Source organism: Symsagittifera roscoffensis, chromosome 6 (assembly GCF_963678635.1).
Source record: "Symsagittifera roscoffensis chromosome 6, txSymRosc1.1, whole genome shotgun sequence".
NCBI classification, from domain to species: Eukaryota; Metazoa; Xenacoelomorpha; order Acoela; family Convolutidae; genus Symsagittifera; species Symsagittifera roscoffensis.
The window spans coordinates 20,427,116-20,449,423 of record NC_087067.1 but is presented as its reverse complement, the minus strand read 5'-3'; the positions used below and the strand labels follow the sequence as shown (position 1 = coordinate 20,449,423).

Genomic DNA, 22,308 nt, shown 5'->3' with positions numbered 1-22,308 from the left:
TTTTTGTAATTTATTTAGAATTTTTGAGGGCTGGGTTGTTTAAAGCATACAGCAAAAATAGCTATTATAACGCAAATTTAATTTAATTATTATGTTTTGATGAGATATCTGAAAATCGATGATTTCCCGAATCTCGATTTTAACGCCTTCGATGAATAATAACAACTACTAATAATACTTTAATACAACTATAATACTACTAATAATTACTAAAACAGTTAAAAAAAATACAAAATGAGCTGCAAAATTAGTTTTTCCACAAAAAATGTGTTTGAAAAAAAATCGTTTGAAACGTTGAAGCTCTGCAAACATTTTTTGATTGCTACTGAAGTTTATTAATTCTAGCCTGGCTGATTTCCATTTTGTATCTACTGGTAGTCTCGAGTAATGTAGTGTTATCACCACTCTCCTCTTGTGTCAGAGATTGAACTTCAGTGACTGTAGTGAAATCAAGACAGTCCCCGTGTGATCCAACAAGTTGTTCACGCTCATTGCTTCCAGGTTTATTCGTGCCAATATTGGCCAGGACAAGTTCACCCAGTTCGCCTACGAAAACAATAGCAAAATGAGTTGACTCATTGACACTCTAAAATAGCTTCAAATTTGCAGATATTTAAAGAGATCTATTTTGAGATTGAGACATCAGCTTTAAAACGCAACCAAATATGTGTTTTTATTTTTTTTTGCTGTATAACATTGAATGTAATGCCAATATTTTTAATAGCTGAACTTAAAATCAAGTGAAACAAGGATAGCCGGTTACTGTGCGAGTAGCAAGAATGTTTCACCATAATCTTCAAAAAACTACAAAAAAAGTTTTTTTTTGAAACATGTAGTTTTTTTTTCTGCGCGGTGTGATAAAAGGATATGACGTAAAACCGTAATTTAGGCAAAATCGACTGTCATCGTAAAATACGACAAAATTTTTTGCAGAAAATTGATTAGAAATAGCGCTAAAAACTCCAAAAACGAATTAAATTAGCTTAAATCTAAATTTTTGAGGCTTAAATTCAGCATAATTCAGCTCAGTTCGTTACTACTCGCTCGCTTTATTAGTGGTTCGTTACTACTTGATCTAGAGGCAACACGGTCGCCTTTATTGCCTAGGTCTTGGGTTTGAATGTATGCAATCAAAAAACATTGTTCGGAAAATTGAATCGTCGGACCTTCGATTGTCATCTTAAGTTTTGTCGGCGTACTTACCACATCGGGAAGTTTTTTCGTTCAAACAGCAATTTTCATCGTAGATGCAATTTTTTTGATTTAATATTGTAATTTGGAAAATTAAACCTGACGTAGTTTTTTTGGTTTTCCTGAAGTTTACCTTGGCGATAAGCAAGGGTATTGCAATAGGGTACTAGACTTTTTCCAGTAAATAACTTTGGATGGTCAAAATTAGAAATAAAAAAATAGGTTTAGATCATTTTTTATTCATATTTCGTTGCGTCTCAGGTACACATGGTCTGGAGGTAACTAATATGCCTGGGACGGCAAATGTCTTGGGTTCGATTCTGACGGGACCTTTTTTTTCCAACGGGATAAATTCCGTTTCAATAAAAGTTGTCGGTTTATTATTTGTCTGCCTATGTTTTTGTTGGCTTAGTTGCCGCATCGTAGGATTTTTATTTTTGCTGTACGCAAGTTACATTGCAGCTGCTTTCAGTGTTCTGATTTTTTTCTGCTACTTGGGAGTTTTTTTAACCTTGATTTCGTATGTTTTGTTTTTTTTTTTGCTTAAGAAATGTATTCTGCCCAAAGGATGTTGGCGTATTTTTTATCCCTATAGCGACCTATCTGGATTGCACAAAATGCTAAAATATGTTATAGAATTTATAGTTTTTCATGACAACTATTTTTTGGCTTTTTATTTTTTACCTTTTTGTTCCGCTTTATAGGTTTCGGCCTATAAATCGAATTAATTGCCTCTTATTGCGTCTTTCGACAAGCTAAATTGTTTGTATCTCTGGGTGTGTGTTTTGAGGGGGACTTCATAACTTTTTATTTTACTTATTTTTATTGACTTTTTCTGGCTTTTAAAATTTTTGCTTGTTTGCCGGCTTGATAGGCTTCAGCAAATACTATATCGGCTTAGTGACCTCATTTTGTTTCATTTGACAGTAAAAAAATTTGTGTTGTGGGGATGAGTGGGACTTCTTATATTTTATGTCTTAAGTCTTGTTGATATGTTTCGGGCTTAAAGGTTTCTGCTAAGGAATTTTTGGCTTTGTAACGCTTAGTAAATTTGCTTCAGATGCTATTTTTATATTCTGTTGTCTTGGCATCTTTTCGTTTCAAAACTAGCCTTATTCATTTTGATAGATCTGGTTTTTTCAATTCTTTTGCTTTTTTTCCGATTTAGCGGCTTTCTTGTTTTGCATTGCAAGTCGTGCGAAGCTCAGCTTCGCCTGTGTTAAAAGCTTTATTCTGCTTAAATGGTTTTAAGTTATGTTTTGTCGGCTTAGTTGCCTTTTTGTGTCGCTTTAAGTCAAAAATTGTTTTTTTTTCGAAGATTCAAATTTGTGTTCCAAGATTTCACAGCTTTAAACTTAATTGCTCAAAATTTTTTCATGGTAACAACGTCTAATGGCTTTTTTTTAATTTGGTTGAATGGAAATTTACCAACTTGTCAGCTTAGTGGCCGCTCGGTAAATACTAAAAGATAATTTAATACTGGTGGTCAGGGGGCGGATCTAGAATTTTTTCGAGAGGGGTGGATTTTCAAAATTTTGGTCGACTTTTTTTGTTGTTAGGCCGACCAAATTGATTTTCCGAAAGCCCGGGAAATTCTAAAGACCCTAGTTTGATCAAAAGTTTTGCGTCGCAGGCAAAATTTTGAAAAAACAGGTCAAAAATGTTAAGGCACTTTTTGGAAAATATTGACCAAAAAATAGCGTTTTTCGGCGCGCGTTGTTCCAAATTAGTATATGTTGGCGCCAAATGTGGCTTTAGAAAAAATTTAGGGTTGGTGGGCCTAAAATGGATGTCATAAAATAATACCAAAGGGGGGTTGGTGAGGGGGTCGAGTCCCTCATTAACTATTTGCTAGTTTGCTATGCTGCGCTTGCATTGTATAGTAAGTGATGCGAAGCACCGCATCGCCTCTGTGTTGAAAGTTTTTTCTCCAAATTGGTACCTGTTAATGTTTCGATCTGGTTGCTGCATCTATATTCATAACTTCTGTCTGTTGATAGTGTGTAATTGTGATCATAATGATGTTCGGCTGATCGATTCACAATGGATCCGCAAAGTGTTTCCGATAGGCGTCTGACTCTGTGGCTCACAGATGGGTAGTTATTGTTGCCATTACTCGCTGAAACAATATGCGTAAAATGTTTGGGAAGTATTCCTCGTTGTATTTTCATCTCGAATTAAAACGAACTTTTTCCCCGTTCCTTGATGTTTGACTGAGTTTTTGTCAAGAAAAACTCCTACATTTCATTTTTCTCTCCCAAAAAATATCCTGTCGATAATGTTTTCCAGTGAAAATTTCGAAGTTTTTCGGCATGTAAAAAGACGGGCTTTTTATTTTTTTTCCTTGCTTTTATTATAAAATTTTAAACCATACTGAAACTTGTGGGCGAGTGAAAGAATCGTTTTGAGGGTCAAATAGTTCGTTTTTAAAAATGATTTAGTTAAGAGTAATGAGCGTAGTGAGTACTCTTATATAGGTCCTGCTGATTTTTTTTTTAGGAAAAAGTCCTAATATTTGTTGACGCTCAATTTTGAGTTTTCGCGGTTTGACTTGTGATTTCTTTTTAAGTTCAGTGCATTTCTATTGTTAAAAGGAAGGCAAACTCCACTATCGAACAGGAAAATTGTAAAGGTCACGAAAAACGTGATCGACTTCTAATTTCGAAAATGGAAATTAATTATCAGATTTCTTAGCGAAATAAAAAAGTTTTGCCTATTGATCATGTTTTTTCAAATTGGGTTAATTTTAACAAAAAAAGTGTCCTAAATAAATTGTTCTACAAGTTCAAAGAGCTTAAAGGCCATCTATTTTTTTCGAAATCCAAAACTTGCTAAATGTTTAAATCAATCAGTTTTTAGACAATTGTCTACACGAAATCGCCTTCCAAAAAATGTGACCCAGGAATGATAAAGCGAATATTTCTGAATAACGATGTTTTTGCGCATATCAATTGATTGCCTTAATCTTTACACGGAATTCAATTTAGTTGCCGGGCGGCTTAAAGACTAAAGAAAATGGATTGGCTTCCAAAAGTATGCTTTTAACTTTCATCTTGTTCACAGCACTGTTTTTCTTTAGCTGGTTTTCGCAGTTGTTTTATGCTTGTTTACGCGAAGCGTCTCTGAGTCTTTTTGTTCATAGATTATGCAGTTTTTTATATAAAAAAAGATAGCCGGTTGCTGAGCAAAATTTCAAAAATAGCTAAATTTGGTTTATCAATTTTTAGACACACTCTTTTATCCGATTTTTTAAATATATTTTTCGGGAGAGGGCAATTGAATCAGGTGAAAAAATGGTATGTTTGAATCAGCTAATTCGACTGCTAAAACATGTCCCTGTTATTATTTGAACCCGGCTAAAACCAACGGTAGTCGCGAGCGCTAACACAGTGTACTGTCTGACATTATCGGATGTTATTTCGATTACTTCAACGCAGTCGGGTTGGTACTTCAACGCAGTCATTTCGATTACTTCAACGCGTATCAAGCGCGCTCACCGCCAGTCCGTTGGAAGGAAATTTTACAATAAGATTGATTCCAATTTGGTTTATTGTTCCGACTTTCGATACGAAAGTAACGGAATATTTGTGCTCGGGGTGGGTTTTTTTTTCTTCAGACAAATTTCGACTTTTTAACTAGCCATTTTTGACGGAATTTTTTTATATCACTCAAAAGGTATTGTTGTCCTGAGCTTAAATTTGAAAAGATATTTCACCTGTGATCATTTTTCGTAAAGTTATGAGGGTTTAAAGATGGCCATTTTGACCAATTTGGGATATAATTCGCGCTATTAACGCGTAAGCGGAGATTTAATCCGTCTTATAAATTTTTCCAAATTGGTTGAACGAAGCTTATTTGCCATAATTGATTTGTTACAAGGAACGAAATCTCTCTTTTTGTACTTTTTATGGCGTGTGGGGGGATGATTTTCATAAAAAATTTCAAATTTTAGAAAAAAAATTTTCATCTTTTTTTATTTCATTTAATTTTTTAAATGTTTTTACTGCTGCTCCATGAACCTTAAAAGGCAGTCGGAACATTCAGGGCTTCGCCCTGATACGAGCAGTCTTGTTACGTTAGCGGGCGCAGTGTCATTTTACAATTAATTTTTCAATAACTCAAATTGCATTAAAAACTCATTTTTTAGCGTTTTTGTTTTAAAGCCTTGGCAATTTCGCAGCTTGTTTTATCGCTTGATTTGTGGCTGTGTCTTATTTTTTGAAGCGACCATGGCACATTTGCGAAGACGTGAGACTCCTAGTAGTTCCGGCACTAAAGTTTCTGTTTGGAGGCCTTCTTTTTTCGTGTTTTTTGCCTTTTTGACGCTACTTGTCGCTTTTTTCTCGCAACCTATGCAGGAATAAAAACAAGTTCGAATTCAGCTACGAGCTGTTCGCTTTACCGAAATGTTCGCTTTACCGAACTGAAACACCTATGCTAATATATCACCCACCAGCAAATCTTCATGAAAAAGTGAAAGTGCGCCTGACTTAGTTTAAAAATGTCCAGAATGATTGTTGAAAACGTCAACTTTTGAAAAGAGCTTTAATTCGTCAAGACTTTTCAGGCTTTTCATTTGAAGCATCACAAATTGTTTCTTAATGGCTTTAATAGTTGAATTGAGGCTATAAGAGGCTTCAAAAAACTTGTGTGTCTGCAAATAAATATTTTCATAGTTTCATGATTTTTTATGCTACTATTGTCTTGTTGCCGGAAAAAACCTTGAGTTGTGTGGATAATTTAAACCTTGAATTTCTGAGAAAGCTTTCAAATAATTCTAATATAGGATGCAAATATTTAACTTAAACGAAACGAGCTCTCTGATATGAGCGTCATTTACTTTTGAGTTAACCTGATGTTGACTGAGATTGTACGCTGATGGTTCCAATGGAGTGTTTTGGCCAAAGCTGATCAACATCTCCATTTTGTCGAAGAGTTTCCTGAAAGTATTGGTTCGGTCAAAGCTTTTCGCTCAAAAGCTCCTTTGTTTTTTTTCTAAGCTTAGTGTAAGTTTCCGAATTCTTTGAAAACAGATCTGGTGTGCCTCTTTTCCCAATTTTTTCAATTTTCTACAAGGAAACAAACCTAAATATAAGGAAACCAACCCGATCAAATACTTGTGGTGATATCGGATATGTGTGAGTTCTGGTTCCGTTTTCGGTGTATGGAATACTGTTGTTGTTTCGGTCTGCTCTATTCCACAGGATAACCTTGACTGTTTTTAAAGCGATTAGAACTGCGGCTATGGTGTAAACGCAGTCCATTGTTCTTTCCAAAATGAGGGCATTTTCTAAATCAAATTTTGATATCATTCGAATGCTTCCGATTTTCCGAAATGCTCAAAGAGAAGTAAACTTATTTGCCGTTTGATGATTATATCCATGCAGTACTCAATTCCCGGGGCGTGTGGTTTTTGCGCTAAAAATAGTGTATTGATTTAGAGCAAGTTTGTGTTGCAAATTTTTTCAATGGATGAAAAAAAATTTTGTGTTGAGGGATCGGGTCAATAGTCTAGGGAAGGAGTTGGGTGTACGAAGAAGCAGATATTTTTTTGCGGAATTCCAACAATTAAAGAGTATCACTCATACCATCTGAAAGTAAAATCTATCGAACTTAATAAAGCTTTTTTTTTGCAGAAAGTTTAACAGGCGCTGTAGGACGTTGGGAAGGGTGATATTGATCGGAGAACTTTTCATGCGATCTCATGATGATAATTTAAGTTTGGAACCTGATACAAATATGGAGAGATCATGTGAGAAGTTATTCCAGTCATAGTGCAGGCGCTGTTGCTGGAACTTGTGTGTGAAGCGCTCTTCTAAGTCCTCTATGCTCCCGAACTCGTCCTCTCTGTCCTTGATTGATGAAATTAGATAATACACACTGAAATAGACAGGCTACATACCAATCTACCCGAGTCTTTCCAGTTTTATTTTTGTCCCCCCCCCTTCACCCTAAATGATGAAAATTGGAAGTGAGAATTATTATTACCATCTCCACGTTTTTCGGAAATTTTCGGGCTAATTGAAGTGCACGCAATTTTTTTTCGGGATGAATAAAAGTTTGCGTTTTTTTCTTCGTTTTCTTGCTTTCAAAATTTGAGCTGCTTATTGTATTCTTTCAGTCAGGGGGACTTATAGGGGGCTGGTTCTTTTTCAGCTATAAGCATGATTCATTTAGGGTAGATTGTCCTGTAACCTTGAAATCAAGCCCACCGCTTTGCCCAAATTGTAAGCCCCAACCCAAACTATTTCAGCAACCATATCGCTCTGTTTTTAATTAAATAAGATCTGGAATAAGCCGCCAGTCGGAATAAAAGCAATAAGAAATCAAAAGTTAGTTCCGGAAGGAATTGACTTCTTTCTATAACGACCACCAGATTAGAAAGCTGAAGTTAGTTTCATTGACTATGATTGTTTGCAAGATCAAATTTGGATAGTTTTTCTTTGCGTTATTAAATAATGACTTAAGAGAAGCCGGATGCGGTGTTAGGAGCACCGAAAACTCCGGCCAAGTATTACTAGTTTTGAAAATAGTATAAATTTGAGGTTTTTAAAAGTGACTTTGACCAACGGAATTAGTACTTCGTGCAGCAAAGTGTTCAATCTCTTAAGCTTCGTATCTACGTACAATCGAAGATAACAAGGGACTGAAAATCAAACTATCGAGACCATTTCTTTCTCGGCACCCAAGAAACGTTTTTTTTTTGGTTTTCAGGAGATTTTTTCTTGGTGCTCGAGTCACGACTGAAATAACTTCAACATATATTACTCGACCCTTCTTGAAGGTTCTTTGTGGTTCCTGAATTTACTTCGGAACAAAGACACCTGAGTACCAACGTTCTCTCCACTTCGTTTTAAAAAAAAATAAGGAACTTTATAAGCACATGGACTTATTTTAGTTTTATTTTCAGATGGAAAATGCGGTAGCTTTCCACCTTAGCAGACGAAATGAAGTTGAACTTGACGTGGTGTGCTCCATCTTAAAAGGGAGACAATCTGGCTCTAAATGGCAGAGTTCACACATAGAACAGTGCGTTGACAAGAGAAATCTGTGCGCTGCGTACGAACATCAGGTTTGTAAACCTAAAAAACTCAACCTGTTAACTTAGGAAATGATTTTACTCGATCACGTAAATAACCTTTTGACTGAGAAATCGGCTGTTCCATTTGATTGGGAAACTAAATAGTATTTGGTTGGCCATAAAGTGGCACGAGAGGTTTGGCGGCAAAAATGATTTGTAAGGTTTACTCAGCAAACTATAAAATAAGTAAGAAAGTCAGCAATTGTTAATCAGCTGTAATAATTTGGGTAGCACTGGCTTGCCAAAAACTTCACTTTTTAGGATTCATATCTCAGCTTTAAACGAAGAGATTTTTGGTCGGTTCCGGAATCTATTTCTAGAGTTACTAGAGAAAGGAGCAATATAGGAACTGCTCAGCTCCTGCGCTAAACAGACGTGCCATTGATTTAGTTCTACGCTTATTTTTGATCGTTAGTTTTTGTTTTGTTTCCAGGAAATAGGTGTCCCGATTGATACACGAACGACTTTTGCCTGCTGCTTTTCACCCGATGGCACTCTTCTGGCAAGTAGTCACGGGGACCACAAGATATACATATCACGCGTGGAATCACTCCAAGTTATTCACACACTGAAAGGTCATGCAAGGACTCCGTGGTGTCTCGCCTGGCATCCCGATCCTCAAAGGAGACTCCTGGCGTCTGGATGCCTCGGAGGAGTTACGACTGTATGGCAGCTGGGGGTAAGCGAATCTTTTTTAGCTGGATCGCTTGCATAGCTTCGTCTTTTTTTAAAACAATTTTTGCTGTTTAGACTTTTTCCCTGGATTAATAACTCAATTAAGGTGCCTTATTTTTTTGGATTTTAATTTTTTTCAATTACGCTTACGAATAGCAAGCGTTATTAAATCGGAATGTAGACTTTTTTTCGGGTTAACAACTAGTTGAATCAATTGCTGAAATGCTCATGTCTCATGCTCATGCCTGCTGACATGCTTAACACCTGGGTGCATTGTTTGTTACTGGGAATTTTGTTTCTGAATTAAATTGATTTTTTGTCGGCTTCATGGATTTCGTTCCAACTTTTGTCGGCTTACTTGCCGGCTGTATTATTATTTTTTTATTTTCTAAATTACTTGCTATATGAGAAATACAAGGTGAGTTTTTAATGCCCTATCAAAACAACTGGTTGTGAGAAGTGCCCCTGCATGATCAACGAAGCCAAATTTTTTAACGCAAAAGTTGGGGCCCTCGGAAAGAACAGAGAAGGAAAGTGTCGTTTGATCGTGCCCGAGACTTTTTCTAAACATTTTTGTAACCTTGCTTAAGCGTGCATTAAGACAACTTTTCAAGTATAACAAGTTTTAAAAGCAATTCGTTGCGAACCTTACCAGACTTATCGGCTTTTATCTTACATGTTTTCGGTTACGTCTTGTCTGCTTAGCTCTGCGTACGTTTTTTTTCTGTGGTTCATGGACCTTTCCTATTGTAAATGTTGGCTGAAATTTGAGCTCGAAATGTCTTATCGTCGTTTTTCTTCCATTTCCCTTGCAATTTGCGTGGATACGGCTGCGTGGGTATTTGCGTGGGCATGCAATTTCTGTTTCCTTCATGCATTTAGTTTTTAGATTTCCAGCGGAATAAAAACATTACCTATTTCTCGAGTTGGGTTAATTTTATCGAAAAAGCGCCAGTCATAGACTGTTCTACAATTCAAAGGGCTTAAAGGGCATCTATTTTTTCTTTGAAATTCGAAAGTATTTTTTCAACAAAGTCAGTGTTTTTTCTGTTTACTTGCGTTCGTTACTCTTTTCCAACTGTCGGCTGGCTATGTTGTTTTTACCTTAGTTTTTCGACTAAGTGCCTACAAGTTACTTACGGGCTTGTCATGAACTACTATAGTTTTTGCTAAACTATTCGTGTTTCTGATAAATTGATTGAGTGTGCTTTAATTGTGAGTTTGAATTGAATTTTTCATCTTGCGACTGTTTGTTTAACTAACTAGTTTACCTGCTCAAGCGTTTACCTGGTAGAATTGGCTTAGTAGTAAGGTGGCCACATTGTTCTTTTAAATGTCCCTGAGAGCCCCTTTTTGTGAGGGTTCTTTTTTTGAAGATTTCAATCTTTTTGAATTTTTAAGTGCCTTGCGAAACGTATTCACAAAGCCATTTCATCTAAAGAATGGCCTGCGGCGCTAAAATTTGTTTCAATAAATTTGGTCACTATTTCGAGACAGCTCAATTGTGGAAATAAATGGCTGGCCTAGAAATGTCTACAAACACCCCATTTCTTTGAAAACGCCTCTTGTTGTTCCGACCACTGAAAGTGGTGAAGAATTTGCCTTCGGGTGTGTTTTAATTTTCTGTTTAAATGCAACAGCAGGTACCACAAATAATCATCGACATGGGCCGAAAAAAATCCTCCGTGTTGAGAAAACCCTGTATTAAATTTTCGAGTTTTTATCTAAACTCGATTGAGTAAAACGAGCGGGAAGGTCTTGTAAAAGTTTTTCAGTCAAGTAGTGTAGAATTTTGTTTTATTTCAGTAAAACCAGTTTTAGAGGCTTTATTTAGAGTTTCATTGGAAATGAAAGTTCCGACTGCAATAAAAAACTAAAAGTTTTTTCGTTTCAAATTGCGTCCTTTTTGATTATGGGATGAGAAGATCTTACAAAAACCTAGAACTTCTCTAGTATCAGTAAGTTATGTATATGAGACAAAAAGTTTTCTCGTAAAATAAGTAATAAAAATTTCGGAAAACTTTTGGTAGAATTTTCTTTTGAATCATGAAAACTTTATTTCCAAGAAAGCGCTTAAAGAAACTTCGAAAACTAGCTTTAATTGAGTATAACTAAGTTTTCACGGCCTAACTCTATAATACTACTTTAAGCCCATTTTAAGCTTTTAATAAGCTTATAATATTTTATTGGACTAAAAATCACAAACTTTAAATTGGTTTTTCTCGACACTGGAAAATTTTTTTTTGGAATTTTTAGATGTTGTTCGAATCACGGCTAAAGGGCTTTGAAATGATATATCACTCAACCCATTCTGATGATTATTTGTAATACCTGATTTTGCGATAAAAATAAAACTAAAAAAGAAAAAACAAACACACCCGAAGACTAAGTTCCTGTCAATTTTAATGGTTGGAACAAAAAGTACACATTGGACTCAATGAAAGAATTGGAACGGTTTGCCGTTGTGAAACGAAACACTTGTTCTTTCGTCATTTCTCTCGTGGATAAATATAGTCTTAATCTGTTTTCAGGAAACGGTGGCGAAGGAGAGCTGGCGTCCTGTTTCTATGGACTCCCTGAGTGGCAAACTAGTGAGTTGTGTGGCCTTTCACCCTGTCAGACAGAGGGAAGTGGTCATAGCTATGGCCAATTGCATACTATTCTGGGACTGGCACATGAAGACCCCTTACAGACTGCTGTCCACTGGCAATCCTGCTGAAAGAATCAGGTAGAAGGAAGGGGGAAGGGGCTATGTTGATTTCAAGGTGTTGTCAGTTATACCAAAATAATTTCATCATTAGCCATCGGGTTTTTTTTTCGCGTGAGATTTCTTCAATCTTATAATCTTATAGTCAGAGCCGATTAGATTACTTGAAAAAGCTGACTTTCATGAAATATTTGGTGTTTTCACTAACAGTTGTTTCGCAATTGTTAAAGTTAATCTCATCTGTAAAATTACTAATCTAATGGCACAACAGTTTTGCTTGTTCGAATGATCCGGAAAAGTTGAGCAAGTTTTCATTCAATGCATCCTTTGTGTTTTCAGCGTTGTGAAGTTTGACCCTTTGAGTCGATGTATGATCACGGCCATCAGCAACGTACACACACCCTCTCTCTCAGAGGTCATTCAGACCTCTCTCAACTCCAACGAACAGTAAGTGAAATATTAAGAGCTCGAATAAATTCAGTGGAGGGTTTGGTAAGCTTTTTCTCTGAATTTTGCCTGTGCTGAAGAAGTTTTGAAAAAAAAAGAGTTTTTCATTTGAGTGTTTAAGAGTAATGAAAATAGTGAGTATGCTATATATTTGGTTTTCTTTTCAAGTTCCATTCATTTCCTTTGTTAAACGGAAGGCGAACTCTACTATCGAACAGCAAGAGTGTAAAGGTGACCAAAAACGTGATCGACTTCTAGTTTCGAAAATGGAATTTAACTATAAGATTTTTCAGCAAAATATAAGTTTTACCTGTCGATCCAGTTTTCTCACATTGGGTTAATTTCATTTAAAAAAGCAGCAATCATAAATTGTTCGTGAATTTCAAGGAGCTTTAAGAGCATATATTTTTTCTTTAAACTTCGGAAGTTGTGGTTTTTTTCAAAAACATTTAAGATTTTTTTTGTATTTCTTTGCGTTCATTACTTTGTGTTTTTTGAAAAGTGTTGTCATCAAAAGATCAGACTGACAACATTTCAAACATAGCTTGAAAATACCCTCATTTCGTAAAAAAACCTAAATATATTTTGATCATGTTGATTTAAGCTAACTGTAAATGAAATTATGTGAATTTAATAATTACCTAAACCTTGCATTGAGTGTTTTCACACGCGAAGCGTAATGTATTATTACGAAGAACCTAAGTCGCAAAAAATGCTCATTTGGAGGCACTGTTGGTGTATTTCACTTTAAGCCTTTTTAAGCATATACTATTTAATAGCATATGTTAATGCTTTCTTTTTGGCTAGTGTTAGATCCTGTTTGAAAAAAAAACGGGTTTTATGCAAATGTATGGGATTGTTTTTTTTTTGCGACGCTATGGAATTATTTTGCACTTTTGGTTGAATTTTCTATTTTTCTCTAAGAAGATTGTTCCGTTTTTCAAAAAGAGGTACCAATGAACAAGCCAGCTCCTCTTCTATGTGCCTTCTTTATTTTGCTAGTTTCTTTTCAATTCACTTCACGTTCTACGTTCTTCAAAAGTTTCAGTAGTGGGATTTTTGAGCTATTTGATTTTTTTTCGTTTTCTCAAAAATTAAGTGCACAAGTCTGAGCTTAAGGTTTCAATGAAAAGAACAAATCATGAGGATCTCTCCTTCACCAAAATTGGTAGAAAAAAAGGTATGGTCTCAAACAAGCCCATTTTTTGACATTTTGGTTAATTTGTTTAAAAATTTATAAAAAACTACCCTACAAAATTGTAGATTCAGGGTTTAACCGAAAGCAAAAAACCAGTTATGTGATTTTTCTCTGCGGCGGCTATGACCTACGTTTTTAAAAGAAATTTATGGTCTTAGAAAAGGTCCAATTTTTGAAATTTTGCCTTTTTTGGAAACTTCTTTTTTCTCTAAAAATTAACCTGCTGATTCATTGTTCTGAGGTTGAAAGTTCTTTCAAACTAACATGTTGCTTAGATTTTACTCTGCGTAATCTGTTTCACCCTATTTTTTGTAGAAGATACTATATAGAATTCGTGAAAATCCATTTTTTTGAAACTTTTACCGTTTTTTTAAGAAATCTCATCACTATTCTCGAAACCTTCTAGCTAAATTCGATATAAAGAGTTCAACCCAAAACTCAGGGCGTGAAATTTTTCCCTGCTCAAGAGGCTATTCCCATGTTTTAGTAGAGAATATTTTCTGATTTTTGTGTTTTCTGATTTTGAGTGTTTTGGAACCTTCTTTTTTTCGAAAACTACCTTGCCAAATCTGAGATAAAGAACTTAATTGAAAGAATTATTAGTAGTTGTCTCCTTCAAATCAGCAGCTAATCTCCCACTTAAGCAGAGAAGTTACTGGGGTTTTGCGTAAAGTCCTTTTTCGTATTTTGAAATATATGCATTTCCGTATTAGTACAATATATGATTGAAAATATTAAAACAGTTACATCCAGCATTAGCTGGGCCACTTTCTTACTAACAAGTGAATGCGGCGAAGATGCGAGGACGTGAGTGACACTCGTAGTCATTAGGTCGGAGATTCGAATCCGGAACATTGAGAACTTTTTTTGCTGCTTTTTTGATGGCTAGTGTCACAAGCGGTCGAGGAGCAAAATTACAAGCGGTCGAGGAGCGAATGTGGGAACGTGATACTCATTGTTTCAAAATTGATATTAAAAATTTTTTCTCAAGGTTTTTTTAATCTTTTCTTTTTTCTCTTTGATTTGCCTGTTTAGAGCACTTTATTGCATTTTCATCGCTTGTGTTTGGGAAGCGCAGCTTCGCCTCTGTGTTAAGAACATTCTCGTTTCACCAGATTAGAAAAGCAATTTGACATCGTTTACAGAAAAAAATTAATTAGTTAAGTCCAAAGACCCATTCATGTTCATGTTTGAAGGACAGCGAGATTTTAAAACTTACTCGACAGATTTCATTCTGGGACAGATTTAGTTTTGGTCAGAGTTATAAAATATAGATATTGTTATTAAATTTGATTTCTTCCAGAGATCTTAATCTCACCCTTATTGTCAAGTCAGCTGCCCAAGACTTTGAGACTTTGATTCGGTCAGAAAATCTTGCGTAATAGGCTGTTCCGAGATCTATCTTTGCTGAAGATTGTCAGATCATCTGCTTATTTTGCTATAGAAGTTTTTCCTCACTTACTCCACTCTCCTTTAAAATTTTGTCACTTCTGCGTTTTCTTTGTTTCCTCTTTGTTGATTCGGCATTCTCTGTGACTCTTCGGGTTCACAATTTGGGAATCTTTTCAGCTGATCTCAATCAACAGCAACATAGCATTAATTAATCCAGGAACTTCTCACATCGTTGATTGAAAGGGTCGTCTATTTTTGACTTGCGCTTAAGATGCCATAGTTTTGCAGTAAGGTTTTATGGGTCAGAAGATTTCTGGCTCATATTTGGCCAAAAAAACTGCTTCTTATTGAGAAATTCATTGCTAGCTCTTCATTGCGACTCGTCTCTCAAAGTTACTATTAGTTCATATTGCTTCTTTGAAAGGTAAGAGCACTAATTGAGTATAGTCGCCTTCTGGGTTCTTCGAGTCGGCTATTGCAGTTACTCAGAGTAATAGATTTTTTGAATACTCTTAATATTTTGTTTAGACCTGCAAATACAAGTAGTTCTTTGCGCCCGATCACAATCGATATAATAAACACAGGTCAACTGGGACCTCGAACCCAGCAACGACAGTCAAGATCACGAGGTCAAAACGCAGCGACCCAAACTGACCCGGTGGCAGTATCCGTAGGAACCTCAACGTCTTCTATACATCACAGCATCCGACGGAACAAAGACGAGAAGTTGCCTCCGGATTCAAATCAGACTCTTGGTTGCTCGTACAACTTGAGATCTCGATGTACGTCTCAAAAAGATGAAAAGAGCACTAAAAAGGATTTTAAAAGCGGCCATAAAACAGCTCAACCAGAGGAGGCTTCGACTTCAAGGCGTAGTTGCTCCAACGAAGAACAATCAATGGAAACAAGTTCGCATATTTCAGGATCCTCAAAGAGGAAAACAAGATTTCCAAGAAAAGCGAAGGCATCGCGTTCAAGAAGCTGTTCCAGGCCTTCCAAACGGGCTAAAGTTTCGCGTAGTTCTGTTGGAACGAATACAGATGCGCAACAGTTAAACGAAGAACCGCAAGTCGAAGCATCAAGATCGACAGTCGCGGCACCCTCGGCCATACGCGCGAATGTTTACTTTTCGGATTTCCCGAACTACCCCTCGACTAATACGAACATGGGTCCTGTGTTTCCACTTTCGAACTCGGATCCACATGGTGCTATATTTCACAGTCATTTCCCCAGGAATTTTGTGAGACTGCAAACTGAACCTCTGCTGCAAAGTAGTGTTCCAACTAGAACTGAAGTTCCATTGAATTTACCAACATCTGCAGAGGCCATCTCTAATGCGAGTAGGCGACATGACATAAGACATGGTCCAGCTTCGACGAGAACTGACGTAGTCGACCCTGTTGGTAACACAGTTCCGACTTCAAGTACGACTACAACAGACGTTCCGACTTCAGGTACGACTACAAGAGAAGTTCCTGCAAGTAGTCGCGACAACCCAGCAGATTATCTACGTATCGCGGTCGTTCACTGCGCCGCGAATCAAACAACATCTTTGGTTTCTAGACTGCAGAGTCAAGCGACAACTGTTCCTATAGATGATTCTGGTTATAGAATTAGTGTAAGGCTTCACCCGCCGATAGATAGAGACATCAGCATTTTAAGTGGAGCTTATGGAGTTAGAGTTAACAGCGAGAGACGTTCGGAGTTTGAAATTGACCCACCAAATCGAGAATTGTCGGCTCCCGATTTGTTTGCAAACAGGGTTATTGATACGCTCAGATCAGCTTTGAATGTAAGTTGAGTAGTTTTGAATGTTACATTTGATGCAATCATTTTAAAAAAAATTATAGTCAAACGCATTGTCCAAAAATCAAAGGTGTCATTTTTTTTAAATTATAGTCAAATGCATTGTCCAAATGGGTTCTGACCTTTGAAAATCGAGAGGAACTTGATATTCGGGAGTGTTTTAATTCTTTGTTTTTTTTTTCTGTTTTGCACGCAAAATCAGTTATCATTGGAATGTGTCGAGTGATATATTGTATTAAAGCCTTTTCAGTCGTGATTCGAGCAACATTAAAAAATTAAAAAGTAGTTCCAGCGTCGAGAAAAACTAGTTTGAAAGTTTTGAGATAATAATTCATATTCTAATTTCGAGCGAGTAACGCGATCGAATAACATTCGTTGTTATACTAGCGAGCGTAGTGTAATAGTACGATTATTCATGTTTTCTAACCTAAGGCGCAAATATTGGTGCCACTTACGTTTTTGGAGCACCCTTGCGCTAATTGGTAGCATTTGCTTTGGCATTCGATAAGTAATAAGTTATTACAGTTGATGCATTTTTGATTCATCAATTGAACAGAAAAAAGCTATTATTTCAAACAACAGTGCGATATTGAAAATTCCATTTCAATAATTTTCCAACTCAATATATCTGGCATTTTTTTGAAATGCATATTTTATTCATAATTTGGCTTCATGCTTACCAATTTATTACTTGCAAAATTGGTGTGGACGCCTACTAATTTAGTATATTTCAAATTATTACATGCAACATTTGTGTATATTTATATCTGGTGCCACTTATGCTGCATAGCATTAGCAATTTCTTAGTATATGTAGCTGCTTTATTTGTGGCTAGTGTTAGAAAATTGACAAGGGCCCGTGGCGCAGATCCGAGGACAGGGAACTCGAAATCTCCTTGTTGTAGGGTTGAATCTGACCTTACAAAGTATTTAATTTTCAAGGCTTATATTTACTTTTTCTTTATTTCACTTTATAGAGCTGCTTTTTTTGTCGTTTCCTCGCTAGTGTTTGCTAGGCGCAGCTTGGCCTCTGTGCATAAAATTGGATAAAAATTGGTTAATTAAACTAAAAACTTGATTTACTAGAAGAAAAACTAGTTGTGCAAGCTTCATTTAGCGCTCCCTTGGCAGTAAAAGTTTTATAAAAAGTTAAAACATTGCTGTGCAAAAAAAAATAGAAAAGATTTGGGTTTTTTCCGTGTTTTTGTTTGCTTTTCTTTTTTCAAGATAACTGAAATCAACATTTTTGTCTAGTTTATACAGGCTGGTAGAGTTTTCTTATCACACTTGCAATCAAAAAAGACACCAAATTAAAAAAAATAGAAACAAGAAAATTACTGTGCTACATGCACAGCAACCGGCTGTCCTTGTTACCTTTGCTATTATCTTTTTTAATGTTTTTGTCTTGAACGTTTAGAATCAACCAGAAACATCTGCAAGTTCTGTTGATTCTACAGCAGAGAACAACACAAATCAACCGACGGTCGTTGACCCTGAAGAAGATCAAATTACTTCCGAGTCACAAACAAGTCCGACGTCTGCCGACCTGAGCAGAGGATCATCTTCAGAAACATCGAGCTCGGGAGGCGCTGGAGAAGCTTCGGTCCTTCCAGAATCTGGAACTTTGCACTCGTTGCCTAGTCTCCGTAGGCCTCAGAGGACTTTCACACATCGTGTGACATTGGGACGGATTGTGGAACTGGAGTTGGGAGAAGTGACAAATCCCCAGAGAGCACATGTCAGTAGGGTGACCAGGGAACCGGAATCTTTTCACAATTTAGACAGCATTCCGAGGACATCGGCTATGCCATCGCAAGGTTTGTTAAGATTTTCCGTACAGGTTTGTGTAAGTGAATATAGGATTTTCGCGAATGGTGCACGTTTTAAAAATAATTCTCGGAAATCCAACTCGGTGCGCTGTATATGGTTTTAGACGCATTTTGAAATGTGAGTTTAAATAGTTTTTTTAAAGTGTCGACTCCTCCACATTGTTGTGATATGGCGGTCTCTTCATTTCTTTATCCTCGATAAAACGGGGATCTTTATTGCGTCGTTATAAAATACGTTTTTAAAATTCATATAACTAGACATGCATACTTGTAAGATTGAAACTGCTTCTCTATTTTGGTTCCAGAACGTCCTTCAATGCAAATTGATCCCAACTTGAATTCTGTGCACTCCTCCGAAAGTGACTCCAACAGCACTACCCGGCGTCTGGCAACCTTCGCGACTTCCTCGTCAAATCCAATCGGAGTTCCAAGCTCGGATTCTAACCCACTATCGGGAGGTTCTCTGACATCGGGTAGACAGCCGACTCGTCTGCCGAGACGAACAGCTGGAAACAGCTCTCGAAACGGAGTCGTGAGTACTCGAGATGTAAACGGAACTCACCACATTTACGACATCTCTGTTTTCGACAGCCGATTGCGGCCGAACGAAGCAATTCAAGACGCGATCACTCGTGTCGCTTTTGGTGCTTTCGCAGTTACTGGTGACTACATGCGAGCTCAGCAACGCGTGTCATATCGTTTGCAGTACTGGACGGATCTTAGCTTTCCGGCTATTCACAACCCAGAAGCGAATGTTTTAGTCAAGAGGTGTAAAGTGTTGAACCAAACAGCGCTAGATATATCAAAAGACGGATCTATACTAGCTCTTCTGACTTCAAATGACAAATACGATTTTGAGGAAACTTTTCTATCCATTTACCCTTTTGACTCTTTGTCCGCTAATGTGAAACCAATAGCAAAAATCCCGGTCGGTCACAATGCAATTTCCGTGTCCCTGTCTGCTTCAAGCCTATATGTATTTGTGGGGTACTACAACAAACAGTCAACTAGATCGTTTTTCTTTCGAAATTTTCTGAACGGGCCTTCGCTCGGAGAGATTTTTGAGTTCGCGCCGAAGAAACTTTTCACACAGAGGTTGATTCCAAGAAAGCAACTAAACCAGCCGACAGTTATGACTAACAGGTATGTGTTGAACTGAAAACAGAGTTGTTTGGTAATCATTTTTCACTTTTATTTTCAAATTTTGATATTTAGAGTTTATTTCTAAATCGTTGATAGTGCTCCGCCCTGTTAATAATTTTGATCAATAATGCATCTCTTAAATTCACTGTTTGAGCAATAAAAGTTTTTCTTCGGCTTTTTTACAACTTGGATGGTTATTTTATATCAGAGAGTCGAGGTTCCGAGGCAGTAACGAAGAAGCGGTAGGCAGTGTGAACTGTGCTTGCTGGGTTCCCATTCCGGGAAGTGGCCTGATATACGGGACTACATTGGGGGAGTTGATAGTGTGTGCTCCAAAGAGACCCAAGATTGAAAGGGAGACGACGACAAATAGTGGAAGCGGTAATGCTAGGTTAGATGGCCCAATTTTTTCCTATTTAAACAAATAATATTTATTTTGTAAACGTAGCAGTGAAAGCCAATTTGCTCTCGCTGATCTTGTTTTAGGTTCCATTGTTGGTAGGTGAAACTTGAATGTTCGATTTACAAGCTATCGTTCCAAATGCAGTTCAAATCAAGTTCTGCGACATAAAAATGTTATTGTTCCGATCATTTCAAAAATGAGGAGGAACTTTGTTTTCTGATATTATAGTATTTTTTCTTTTCTATTGGTTTTCCACGCAAAATCAGGTACCACTAAAAAGGAGAGCAGGCTTACAATTGCTAATTTATGCTTAATTTAAGGCGCAAAAACTTAGTTTTAGTCGATTAAAGTTCTTTTCTGGATTTTTTAAGCGAAATTTTGGGAATTAAAAAATGAATGCACTTAGTTATATACGCACTTTTTGAGTTCAATTGGAGTTCATCTGCTGAAAGTTACGTAATTAGCACTCTCCAAATACGAACATGAAAATGGCGCATAAAAAACGTGAACGATTTCTAGTCTCGAAAGTGAAATTTAACTTTTAGATTTTCGCAGGAATGAAAATTTTACCTATTGATCCAGCTTTCTCAAGTTGGGTTAATGGTATCAGAAAAGTGCCAATCATAAATTTTAAATTCGAAAGTTATGATTTTTCAACAAAGTCAGTGTTTTTTGTTTACTTGCGTTCATTGCTCTTTTCCAACTGTCAGTTGGCTATGTTTTGTTTTTCTAGTCATTTTTCAAAAACTGTTGACCATTTTACCTATTTTACTATGACTGTCTAATATGCAGGGGCGGATCTAGGATTTTTTCGAGGATGGTGGGGGAGGCGGATTTTTTGAGCATTCCTAAAGCACTACAAAGACGCTGTTTCGGCCAATTTTTATGCACCGCAGGCAAATTTTCGAAAAAACAGGTCAAAAAAGCCGTCTTTGGGCACTTTTTGGAAAATTTTGACATAAAAATCAATTTTTTTTTGGCGCGCGCTCCCCCTCTAAGTTAGTATATATTGGCGCCTTTAGAAAAATTTTAGGGTCAGCCGGCCAAAAATGGATTTCTTAAAAAGTACCAAAGGGGGACCCTTTGGGTCGGCAGGGGGTCGAATCCCTGAAGGGGGCGTCCGCCCCCCCTTAACCCGCCCCTGCTAATATGTCTAAGTTTAGTTGTTCGCTTAGATCGTTTTATCACACCGCGCAAACAAAAACACGATACTAATTAGAAAAAATTTTGTTTTTTTTATTTTTTAAGACTATGCTCAGAACATTGTGTGCTATTTGCTCAGTTACCGGCTATCCTTGTTAGATCTACTAATGGATGAAATAAATTTTCTCTGACCGGAATATTTTGGTTGTTCTAGAGTGGATGACACGCCAGAAACAGCAGATAGCCCAAGTGACCTGCTAATAAGATTAGGAAGGTCAGTAAATGTCAGTCGAATCTTAGTATGCCATTCTTCTAATTTCGAAATTTAGAAAAATGTAATAAATCCTAGTCAGTATTCAGACCAGGCTTGGCATGTTTTAAATCAGTGTTTATAAATGGGTAATTGAACGTAATAATATTTCGGTAATTGATGGGTAATAATTACATAAAACTGTAGTGGAGGGTATGGTCGGGTGATGCGGAACATTGAAGCCCTTTCGGTCGAGATACGACTTGATTCTTTTATTCTTTTCTTTTTTTGGGTCAATTTTTCTAGTTGGATTTCGCTTCAATTTGATTTGATTAATTCCAGGGACAACTTTGAGCTTCTGGGAGTGCAATCGGACGAAGAAGAGGAACACACAGAGATTTAATTCATCTTGCTCATTTGTCGCACAAATGAACAAAACTCTCGCTTGAATCGCAACCCTCACGTTAGACTTTGTAGAATTTCTCCTAATTGTTAATCGTGGTTAAAGTACAGAGCAGTAGCGCAAATCAGATATTAAATTTAAATAGCCAGTTTAATCTTTTACTTGTCTTTTTTGCCGAAATTCCACAAGAAAGACAAAAAGTAGTTCAAGTGCCACCTGGTCGAACTGCTGCATCATAACTTGGTAAGTTTGAGCATGCAGAAACAAAACAGCGATACGTTCCCTCGTGATTCATCCGTCCTAGTAATAAAAGCCCTTGTATAGATGAAAATCAGGGAACCTATTTAAGACGATTTATCCACAACAGAAAGGACAAAAATACGATCTCTTCAACTCAATACGGAGAACCGCTTTTGTGCCTGTTTTAAAAACTACATGCTTTTTTGGTCATTTTTCTGGACAGGGCAATTTACCTCGCCCGCAATCAACGAGCAAGCTTCCAGTAAGAAAAAATAGCAACAATCTCAAAAAAGCTAAAGATTTGATTGAGTTGTTCTGGATAAAATTATAGATCCTCTTCACTGAACTTCAGTTCCAGCATCTCTTCTGACCAGTTCCTTTCATTGCTGCGTAACCTATAA

General features: G+C 36.8%; 1 protein-coding gene across 1 annotated transcript in view; it reads left to right on the top strand.

The window, feature by feature from the left end:
• LOC134848516 (activating molecule in BECN1-regulated autophagy protein 1-like) overlaps nt 1-21,833 on the top strand; it is a 407,400-nt gene extending 385,567 nt beyond the window's left edge. Inside the window, exons 2-11 of the mRNA XM_063866011.1 lie at nt 8,103-8,263; nt 8,706-8,951; nt 11,479-11,675; nt 11,994-12,101; nt 15,220-16,483; nt 17,914-18,313; nt 18,631-19,468; nt 19,677-19,859; nt 21,229-21,288; nt 21,607-21,833. Of these exons, the coding sequence (XP_063722081.1) occupies nt 8,103-8,263; nt 8,706-8,951; nt 11,479-11,675; nt 11,994-12,101; nt 15,220-16,483; nt 17,914-18,313; nt 18,631-19,468; nt 19,677-19,859; nt 21,229-21,288; nt 21,607-21,667 (3,518 nt within the window). The 3' untranslated portion in view covers nt 21,668-21,833. The remainder of the gene's footprint in view (nt 1-8,102; nt 8,264-8,705; nt 8,952-11,478; nt 11,676-11,993; nt 12,102-15,219; nt 16,484-17,913; nt 18,314-18,630; nt 19,469-19,676; nt 19,860-21,228; nt 21,289-21,606) is intronic.
• Nucleotides 21,834-22,308: the final 475 nt, after the last annotated feature.